The sequence below is a fragment of the Cottoperca gobio genome, chromosome 1, assembly GCF_900634415.1.
Source record: "Cottoperca gobio chromosome 1, fCotGob3.1, whole genome shotgun sequence".
NCBI lineage: Eukaryota > Metazoa > Chordata > Actinopteri > Perciformes > Bovichtidae > Cottoperca > Cottoperca gobio.
In genome coordinates, this window is record NC_041355.1 from 15,420,181 (window position 1) to 15,431,932 (window position 11,752).

Consider the following 11,752-nt stretch of genomic DNA (forward strand, 5'->3'; position numbering starts at 1 on the left):
TTGGAATAATATCATTCTAAGATCATAGAGTCTGAAACAGATCTGAAATGACCTGGAAAGTTTTAGTCAGTCACAATTATTCCCCTAATCATACATTCCTTTGTTTATCCCAAATAAATGGGACGTATTTAATCATTGAAAATTAATACACTCTGTGAGTGAGAAAAGTCAACTCGTAAAACACTTCTAAACAAACTCTGTCTTAATAAGCACACTGGAACAAACACACACATAATTCACCATTTACAAGTCTCCCCTTTATAATGAGCATACGTTCTTTTTATTTCCCTCCATCATTCATCATTCAACATCCATCTCTGTGACATTAATAAGTCATGGACGTGCTTTTTGGGCAGAACACCTCCCAGTACGCCGGCAGGGGAGGCGGGCTGGTGAGAGAATGTGTGTACCACCTGAAATATTTAACAGCCCCGTGTTCAGCAGCTGTTAACCTGCATGCACTGTGTGGAGGAGACATACTGTGCGTGTGTGTGTGTGTGTGTGTGTGTGTGTGTGTGTGTGTGTGTGTGTGTGTGTGTGTGCGTGCGTGCGTGCGTGCGTGCGTGTGTGTGTGGCCTATAACCTGATTACAGCTCTGATTACCTGTTGGGATGCTAGAAATATTTTAAAAATGTACCTGATCTGATTTTCAGGCTATATTTGTATTGAAAAGTTGATAAAAATGGTATATCAAGTGATCAAAGGAGTTGCAAGGAAAAGAGAACATTTTTTACGAGTTAATATTTGAATATAAAATGAAACAGCTGTTCATATATATTTTTTTACTCACTCGCAGTGGCTGAAAGTGACTGGAAGCATTTGCTGTGCTCATTGTAAAAACAATAAATGATGTTATAAATGTCCTCTTGTAGCCATAAACATACATTTTTGATGGATGACTACAGCGGGCAATCTAACATCGTCCAGTATAACAGACTCTCTTTTTTACTAGTATCTAGCTTTTTAGTTTTAGGTTAGTTTACGTGGAGCAGATTCTGAAATATGTTTTTATTTAAGCAGATGGGTGAGGAAGATTATTTACATTTTATAAAAGCATTAATATTTGGCAACACTCACACTTTTCTCTTGCCATTTTTTATTTAGAAAATGTGTTGTTGGCATGGGGAGAAAGAAAAAAAACTGGCTGTTTTTGGTTGAAGGTGCAGCAGTCGTGATGACAGAACGTGAGCCAATGTTTACTCATCTTGGGAATGAAAGACTCCTCTGACTTTGCAGAGGATTTAAAAGTTAGACAAGCATGTCCAAACACACACGCATCCGACAAATAAAGCCTTCTGACTCAATTCCTTCTCTTCCCTGTCTCTCCCTCCGCCACTTTCTCCTTAATTAGTTCACCCCTCTAGTTCTTCCCATCTCTCTCCGCTAGTTTTTCTCCATTCTCAAAGCTGCCTGTCCTGCTTTCAAAGCAATATTTTACTTTGCAACAAATGAGACTTCACATCGTTTCAGTAGGGGGAATTTGAGTGCTCAAATATTCAAAAACTTTTGTTTTATATTTGAAGATGGAAATAAACTTGTTTGTTGTTGCGATGGATAGATGGATGGATAGAGAGAGAGAGAGAGAGAGAGAGAGAGAGAGAGAGAGAGAGAGAGAGAGAGAGGTGTCATTTTGGTGTATAGTTTCCCATCGTGACACCATCATTATTAGCAATGTTAGAGTATAGTTGTATAGTTGTTAATACATTTTCAAGCATGCCTTCTTATCGATCCCGTTCTTGAGAATCCCTTTTTCAAACCACCTCATCTGCCTTTTATATTGGGTGGCAGCACCACAGTGAGGTTTTTTCTTTTACAGCTCCACAAAACACATTCAATTTCCATCAGATTTTTCCAAACAGCTTGTGCAGCATAAGCTGTGTTTTATGGACAAACAACTGCCCCGCGGGTCCAACAGGCCAATATTTACCTCAGTATCTGCTGCTCTCTGGTGTCCTGCAAACCAACAGCGGCAGGCATTCGCCAGGGTGCTGTAGAAAGTTAAGATGAGGTTGTGAGGAATAACACTGTGTTGTTGGTCCCATAAACCTTCAGAGTAACTTTAACAGATATGGAGTAGATAAGATGTTCTATACAGAGACATATATTCTCTATGGTTTCCTCTACCTGTACTATGCTGCGCTGAAAAATAAAATACAGCAGCTAATGGCTACATATAAGGTACATGTGTTTCCTGATATGATAGCAGCATTGCAGCGGATTCCTCTGGGAAACAGAAAATGAAAAAGAATCTCGTACCAGCTAACCAAACACCAACTTTGCATACAAGAATATGAGAAAGCCACGGCATTGACAATACCTACATGTGGAACATGACTTATTCATGAAGTGTGCATCCCATACAGTGAAGGCTGTGCATGAACAGATTGGCCTGTATGTGTTATCTCCCTGGACCGTCTCCTATATCTCATTAATCAACCAGGAAACAACAGATGAGGGCGGTGAATTTGGACCCACAGCTAATTTTTGCCTCTGAGGTTTTTCCATTCCATGGCATCATAAATCCTAATATGGCATCAATATGGGTTGGAACAGAGTCGGGACTGGACAGTGCAGTTGCCTTTTCAGCAGCATAGAGCACAGAAAAGAGACTGAAGGAAAGAGAAAGAAAAGTGGCAAAATAACAGATAGACAGTGTCACTTATTAAGAGAGTTCAAATGACTTTTTTGTTTAACAATAAAAGAAAAAACTTTAAATGTTTTACTCATCAAACATATCTGCTATTTCCCCCCTTGCCTGAGTGAAGCAACAGCTCCTGCAAGTTTATGTTTGGCACTAGCTTGTTACCTCATCCTCCTCAGGGCAAATCTAGACACAAGCTGGAAGTTACCATACTGTATATGCAATGTACAACAAATCATACTCAACCTGATTTCAATGCAGAAATGTAAAAAAAACTTGTGTTTTTAACTCAACCCAGACTCATATGAATCACAATATCTGATTTGTGTGTGTGTGTGTGTGTGTGTGTGTGTGTGTGTGTGTGTGTGTGTGTGTGTGTGTGTGTGTGTGTGTGTGTGTGTGTGTGTGTGTGTGTATGTATCACACAGTAAATTCATGTTTCTAAGTGTACACATCCATCAGACGAAACACTCACACATGCTCTTTATTTTCCCTAAAATATCTTCACTGTCAACCATGAAATAACAATAAAACGTAACAAATGAATTGAAATTGAACTGAAACATCGATTCATTACCGCAGATGAATACTGTTTGTCACAAATTTATTTTACCTCAAATAAAACCAAATTCAATGTAATGACTTGAAATATAGAATAATTGAGGCTGTAAAACAGCTTCTGTCTGCCACAGATTCGTTTCTGAAACTCGTAATTATCCAGCAGTGTGTTTTTTAAGATGAAAAGAGTTTTGGGTTTTTTTCAGAAATATGCTGTTTCACATTTATAAGCCTGGGACACCACGTTCTTCTACAGTCTAGACTAATAGCAGACTAATGAGCTGAAGTGCTGGCACAGCGGGACTGTAAGAGAAACCCAAACACTACTGTCACAAAACAAACCAACGTTTGGTATTGGAGTTCACACCGGTGAAATTCCAATTCTGTTCTTCAAATTTGGGCAAAAGAAAGCTGCATTTTGGCAGCAATTGGAGACGTTTTTGAAATGGGACAACATGCTGGGACAGTTGTTTCATGCTGAAACCAAAATTCTCACTCTGGCTCTTTTGTTACTTCAGCCTGCCCTGAACTCCGAAAACCAGTGACTATTTTGAAAGATTGAATCAACAACACCAGCCAACATATCAGTACATATAAACACTCTGAGTAACTTCTACTAAATGTACTGATCCTAATGCTAATATACTCCTCTGTCTTTTCCTAAACTGTTTGTTCTTGTGGCCATCCTTGGTAACTTGTGACGATGTTATTACACAATTATTTCACTGGAGGTCACTGTCACACATACAGTATGCTGTACACACACAGATGCATTAGATGGAAAAAGTATGCTCTGTTGTATTGACAAAAGTAAAAGGTTGATCTCTGCCCCATGCAGGTTATTTACATAAGAGACAAAATATGTATACATTAATGTATTATTCAAAGTACTTCATAAAAACTACCATACAATATTTGCATATCATATTTGCATCTGTAGTGTCATAAAAATAATTCAAATGACCCCACTGATGTCGGAAGAGGTGAACCCTGACACTCTGACATAAATTATTTAAATAAAGATCATTATTATTTGCTTTTGAGTAAGAGTGAGATCTGAGTTGAACCATGAGTTGAGAACGTCTGCAGAAAGGAAGGGATACTGCAGTAATGCGTGACAGTTAGCGTTCCTGCTTCCTGCCTTTTCTTTGCTTAAACATAAAAGGACAGGTTGTCTTACCATGGAGACAACAAAGTTCGAGTTTAGATTACCATACACGCTACAATAAACATGGCCATAAAAAGATAAGATGTGAAATACCCTCCATGGCAGGAAGAAGAGAGAAGGAGAGTTCAGCAACTGGCATGTCACATTAAGTATCCGATTATCTAGTGTGATGTTTCGATTATCATCTGTGGATTGAAATTTTCAAAACCCATTACTTATTCTTCAACTTTTTTTTTCCATGTACGGTAGGCTATTTAATGTTTTATTCTAAAATAGAGACTCAAACGCACAGCAGCACAATTATTATGTTTAATGGGTTTATTATTTTGAATTGGTTTGAATGAGCATGTTAAACATGATGATATCCATTTCAGTTTAAAGCTCTCTTATTTACCACAATGTTAAAGCTGATCATTGATCACTGAGATTTTTGCACTGTGCAATTACTTTTATTTATTTCTTAATTGATAAAAATGAATCTAATTATATAGCCATAATACTATAACATAATTCTATAAATGTATATTTGAATGAATTTTTTAGTAATTCGTTATACACTCCTAATTATAGGCTGAACTGAATTTTCTTTATTTTTGTAGAAGTGTGTTGCCATGAAATGTAGTGTGTACCGTATATCTCTAAGCAAATGTGGCCAGACTGCATCATGGATCAGTGATACACTTAGAGGATAAGATAATCTTTATGACTTGATTTGTCTGTCTAAGAATAGCGTCTTACAATTCTGCTTCAGTGACTCCGCCTAATTCAGCAAGAAGCGAAAAGCACTTCTGTAATCAACACAATCAGAGTAGTAATGCATTAATGCCCAAATACTATAGTATATATTATGATAAGTAAAAATCTGAGCATTTGTTCTTTGACGTTTTGAAATCTGGTACTAACATCCTTTTTAATCATTTTTAGATCCCATGAAATACACACTTTTATCAATGGTCCAAATCAGGACGCTAACATTGTGTTTATTTTAGTGTATTTGTTTGCTTTATATGTGTGCATGTCTATGATATTCAACTTGGTTTGAGATACTAAATATTTGATTTTGCTCCTTGTAGTTTCTGAGATACAGCCATTTTTTAAATCATACTATAATGAGGCTTTGGGAACTTGTTTTTTTCCAAAAATATGATGAAGTATATAAAAACAACAGTATTCCCATGTTCCCAAAGACTACATTTAGGATGATAAGAAAAAGTCACTTTTTAGCCAAACGGTGTGACCGTTACTTATTGCAGGCACAAATAAGTTATTGAAAGTCTTTGTAATTATACAAACAACTTTTTATGTAATTTTATATATTTTTTGAATTCCCCACCTGGATCATTTTATTTCTTCCTTCATTTGAAGTTGTAATGAGAAAGTCAAACGTGCATTTACTCATACAAGCATGAATGATTGACCTGATGCTGAAACTCTTCCCCTATTTAAATACTGGATGGCCTGTTATTTGTGAAGGGAAGTGTGACACAAGTATTGTTTGTGCTTCCCTTTGTCTTTTCATTCTTGCTCTTCTCATGAGGTGATCTTTTTCAGTTCCCTGTCATCATGCTCCAAAAACAACAGAGGCGGTGGTGGCGGCGCCGGGTCAAACGTGTCACTGTGGGTTTCCTCCTCATCAGTGCAACTCTGCTCTACGCTCTTTCAACATTACAGATCAACTTCAATCCAACAGAGTGAGACTTTTTTAGACAAGATGGCAAATAAAAAATTCCTGAAAGTGTTAGAAAAGTACGTTAGTTCGTTATTAGGGAGATAAGGCACCAGCAAAGTAAGGTATTAACATTAACCAGTTAGCAGATGCAAAATGCAAAGGTGAGACACTTTTGTTCTAATTCTCACTTGTGGACTTTGACTTTTTTGACCTTTTATCTGTAACTGATATACTTTATATTCTAACTTCAGCACCTTACTATCAGTGCATGTATCTTTATCTATACATAACATGCAAAAAATCATAGGTGGACGGTTTGCATAGCTATGCTTGGGAAGATATTCTAAAAGATCTGACCTGAAAATTGATATAATCTCAGAGATGCTTTTTTATCTTTGGTAAACTAATTATGTATAGACTGTAATATAATGTATCCACAGGTTCATATGTGAAATGGTCACCTAACCTAAAAGTTGAACCTACATTTTTAATATTTGCATTATCTACTGAACTTTGTTTGCCAATATAACACATTAAAATAGCTGGTCAGCTACATTTCAGCTTTTTCTGAAACAACAAAAGTAAAAGATCATACAATGATATCACCTCATGCACCATATTGGTATAGGTTTCATAAATGATAGATCATCAGAATCAGAATCAGAAATCCTTTATTAGTCCCACGATGGGGAAATTTGCCGTGTTACAGCAAAAGAACAAGAGAGTAAAGTGGCGAGTTCACAATTAAATAGAATAAAATACAGTAACAATAGTGTAAGTACAAAGTCGTTGATAAAACAATTGTAAGAGTGAATATTACACATGGCAATGATTATTGCACAACAGTGGTGGAATAGTCTGTGTTTGTGTGGCGGTCAACCAGGGCCCGTGGTGATCAGCCTGTCGCTCGTGTCCTGGAGGGGGTGGGGCATTGTTGTGGTTGGACTTTGATTCCAAAGCTTATCATATTTTTAATGATAAGCTTTGGAATCAAAGTCCAACTCAAAAGCAACCTGGAGAAGAATATTACTTATTATTATTTCTTACCACCAATTATAAAGTATCGCCAATTCTGCAAGTGCAAATAAAGAGGAGATTATGTGTTATGTGTAAATAGAATATAACTTTTCTGGCTAGATGATATTGTGTAGTATATACAGTATGTGTTGTGTATGGCACATGAGACCAGTGACCAGTGACCAGTGATGAATAACAGTGAAAACAATATGTCTTGGCTTTTTAATATTTCACATTCAGTATTGTGTTTATCACAGCGTTCTGTAAACTTTCACAACACAATGTTAACTTGACATTTTGACAAAATATAAGAAATATTATCAGATGGGAAGAAGTATGGCACATTGGGCTTCGTGTAGCAACATTCTCCTAAATATCTCCCTTTATTTCTCTTCATTTTCAGCTAGGAGAAAAACTATGAAAAGTAAACTCCAGATGCAGCAAACCTGCTTAACCATCCAAATGTGCTCTTACCCAGGTGTGCTGAATGATGAATCCCACTAGATCCTAAACTAAACAAACCAAACATGTGATTCTCCAGAAATGCTGTACTGGCCTTACAGGACAATCAAAAAGCATCTAAGAGCCGTATGTAAGCTGAACACATGTAATATCATTTATAGAAGGGTTTATAGTCTTCATTGGGATCAATGGATAAATATTTCTCTAGATCACAAATGTTATAATCCAATAATTATAATTACTCTAAAAAGTATAATACATCTCAATTTGATTATCTATATATATATATATATATATATATATATATATATATATATATATATATTCATGCATTTTTTTCTGTTCCTCAAATTTGTTTCCTTGCGTTGGACAAATTGTGTAAACAAACAAAACTAAAAGGAAATATGTATTGCTTCCTGCATGAGGCCTGTTGTAGCTTTTGAGCTCAAGTACACATTTTAGTTGTCAGTGCATAGTGTAAATGTGCTGTGATAAATTATGATGACACTTAATAATGTCCCTATACTGACTTCTTCTAGGCTTCCAGTGCCTCTCTCCTGTGCTCCCCAACCAGGCCAGAACAGCGCCAAGCTAACCACAAACAGCTCACAGCAGGACAATAACATCTGTGTTCCTAAAGTAGATATCATGTTCATGAAGACCCATAAAACTGCCAGCAGCACTTTCCTCAACATCCTATTCCGCTTAGGAGAGAAGCACAAACTCAAATTTGCCTTCCCAAACAGCCGGAATGACTTCTTCTACCCCTCAACTTTTCAGCGCATGTACGTTCAAGGCTTCCAATCTGGAACGTGTTTTAACATCATGTGTAACCACATGCGATTCAATGCATCCGAGGTGGCCAAAGTGCTGCCCCGGGACACTTTCTACACCACAATCTTGCGAGATCCAGCAGATCTCTTTGAGTCATCCTTTCATTACTTTAGTCATGGTATTCCTCTGACCTGGTGGATACCAGGTGAGCATAAGATGGCCGAGTTCCTGCGGGATCCTAAACATTACTTCAGCCCAGACAGATTTAGCTCCTTCTACCTGAAGAACCTGCTGTTCTTTGACCTTGGGCAGGACAACACTCTGGATGCAGACGACCCGCGTGTAGAGGGCAGCATCAAGGTCATCGCTGAGCGTTTTCACTTAGTCATGCTAGTGGAGCACTTTGAGGAATCACTCATCCTGCTTAAGGATGCTCTCTGTTGGGAGATGGACGACCTCCTCTTCTTCAAGCTCAACTCCCGTATGAAATCTACTGTACTTAAACTGACTCCTGAGCTTAGAGCCAAGGCCCTCCAGTGGAATGGCATTGACTGGAAGCTTTACAAACATTTTAACCTGACCTTTTGGGAGAAGGTGGAGGCTTATGGAAGAAAGCGTATGGCGGAGGATGTCGCAGAGCTCAGGAGGAGGAATGTAGAATTGATGGAGATCTGCATTGAGGGAGGTCACTCCGTCAAAGCAGGAAGTATTCATGAGGCGGCCATGCAGCCGTGGCAGCCCATTGGAGAGAAGTCAATCGAAGGATACAATTTGAAGAAGAATGTAGACAAAGCCTATCAGGAGTTGTGCCGAAAGATAATAACCCCGGAAATTCAATATCTGACAGACTTGGGGGTTAACCTGTGGCTCACTAAGCTGTGGGGACATGTCAGGAAAATCATTAACTGGTGATGAGAATCATGACACACGAGAGCGTGATGTTACATTACTATTGTAATCTGGCTCAGATTCACAACGACATGCACAAGTGTCCCTGATGTGAAGCACCTGAAACCTATTTTTTTATACTTTCTTGCACTTTACCAGAAACCATTTTTTCACAGGAAGCTTCAAATCTCTTCCTTTGCCTCTTTCAAGTCGTTGTCAAACCAGGTGACTGCTTCTCAATTTGTCTACGGTTTGCACATCTTGAAAAAACTACAATTGTTTATAATTTCCCACGAGCATGGAATAATGTACAAGGCTGAATTAAACGAGACATGCAACCTGCTCTTTGATTTTGATATGCCAATTAAAAGTATGTATCTGCTTTAATAGATCACTGCTTTTAAAGGGACGTTTTAAAGGCAGGACAACTTATTGAAAGACAGTTGGACTGACCTGCTGGTGTATCAGTCAAAAAAAAGGCACAATTTGGCAAAGGGGACATTAAAAATAATAATTGTTTGGTGAAATACATGCCCCTACTTGTAAAATTGGCTACTTTCTTGAACCCTAATGAGGCTTCGGTTCCACTATTCATGAAACTGAACATTCTTTCAGTATATGACATAAATATTCATCAGATAAGTGTGTTCATATATAAATATGTTCTCGCCTTTTTCTCTACCGGCAATGTTAAGCAACAAGTTCCCAAGTTCATTCATATAATACTAGACAGGTTGATCATCTTCAACTTCCTTTTTACACATTTTTAATGGGAATTCATGATGACTAATTATTTCATGACATTTGTATATGTATTTCTTTCTTTTCTTCTTCTTCTTATCCCCTTGTTTTTATTGGATTGCTTTCTACTTTCTGCTCATTTTGTATGACTCTCATTTCTTTCTTTTTCCCCTTTTTTGTAATTATTAGTTTTTTTCCTGTCACATTTCTTTTTTTTCCATCATAGAAATGAAATAGAAAATAAATATTCCCACAGTTGCCACTTGTCATCAATGCATAAAAACAAAAATATAACAGAGAAAACAAACTTCCCTGAAATTGTGCCATACTACAATAGCTGGAGGACGATAATTTGATTGTCAGGTCTTTCTCCAGCACATCTTGTAAAAACATGATTTGACTTCATCATATTGCTGAAAACCACGAAAGCTAGAATACATATTTACAAATGTTGTGAACACAACGCAGAATGTGCAGCTTTTATATTATTGCAATAAAATGTATAAATCCTCCCTTTGCACACAGTTTATAAGCATAAGCCTGCCAACATGATTTGTATCACGCTGAAATGTATTTGTACAGTCCCACCATGAATTCATTTGCCGTGTTTTACAGTGGTACCAGGCTACGAATACATTCCAATCAGACTGCAAGTTTGATCATTACTGCCATCGGGCTTTTCTTAATACTTCCTTTTTAGCACAGCACAGTATAACAAGTTACTTGACTATTTTATCTAAAACAAAAAAGAAAATTGTAGACTGCTTATGCTCCTTCATAAAGATAAAACTGATGAATAAATACTGTCCTCATACCTCCAATCTGTGTTTGCTTGGCAAAAATGGTACGCCATCAGTTGATCATTGACATTGACATTGTCGTAAATGATTGACTGATGGTCTGTTTACGTGTCAGTCTGGGTTCAAAATGATTCAATGTAACATAGTTATTGTCATTTATTTGGTAATCGAATCAGCCATGGACATTAGAAAGCTTTCCATGACTCTTTTCGCGGCTCTCTCGTATAACTCAGAGCTTTTGGACTCTCGGCTGCCACTTAAAATCGCCATCATATATGTGAATGTAGAAATGGACTGTGTTCAATCTCCCACGACGTGTAACTAATACACTGGAGACTGTGTTTGCAATACACATTTGTTATCTTTAATCTCCTAAACTCTGTTCGACTTGATGGAGTGTCCATCTTTATTAACTCCAGCAGGGTGACCAGGGCATTGCTCCAACTAAGCTTGACTGAGTATGCTAAAGTTTACAAAAATACCCAATAAATCAATAAGTGATGATGGTGGGTTTATATATTTCACTCAGTGTAGAAGTGTTGCAACAACATATCTGTCATTGTGACAATGTGACAAAGAATGCATTAACAGAAACAGAGTTTAAGAGGTCAAACGTGTCGTTTATTCATAATTCTTTCAGCATCACCATGCATAACTTCAGCTCAGCATGTTCACTGATGCAACTGAATATCCTCTAGAATATTTGAATGGGCAGAACATTACATCGACTTTCCCAATGAGATTTTTAATACAATGCCTCTTCAATAACAATTATCTCCTCATATCTTGAGGTACATGGGGAACGTGATGTATGGGTAGGTGCAGCTGAACAAAGCACAAAAGTGCTTTCCACAGACAGTACTGTAGATGGCGCTGGAGTCCAGCCTTTCTGCTGCTGCTGTCCAAGGAGGAGAGGATGAGTCACTCCACAGTCGCAGACCTTCTGGTGACTTTGGAGAAAAGGTCCTTATATAACAATCATGGACACTGGCATACACATAAACACATACACAAAGAAAACTCAAGACACACAG

General features: G+C 37.5%; 1 protein-coding gene across 1 annotated transcript; it reads left to right on the top strand.

Moving 5' to 3' along the window:
- Window positions 1-335: 335 nt before the first annotated feature.
- Window positions 336-9,201, top strand: LOC115007527 (galactosylceramide sulfotransferase-like). The gene is made up of 3 exons (XM_029430449.1): window positions 336-392; window positions 5,919-6,058; window positions 8,055-9,201. The coding sequence occupies exons 1-3, from the start codon at window positions 336-338 to the stop codon at window positions 9,199-9,201; spliced, it is 1,344 nt and encodes a 447-aa protein (XP_029286309.1).
- The last annotated feature ends 2,551 nt before the right edge of the window (window positions 9,202-11,752 follow it).

Coding starts and splice junctions, on each gene's coding strand:
- LOC115007527 (XM_029430449.1), top strand. CDS start 336: ATGGACGTGCTTTTTGGGCAGAACACCTCCCAGTACGCCGGCAGGGGA. Junction 393..5,918: donor CCGGCAGGGGAGGCGGGCTG/GTGAGAGAATGT, acceptor GATCTTTTTCAG/TTCCCTGTCATCATGCTCCA. Junction 6,059..8,054: donor ATCAACTTCAATCCAACAGA/GTGAGACTTTTT, acceptor GACTTCTTCTAG/GCTTCCAGTGCCTCTCTCCT.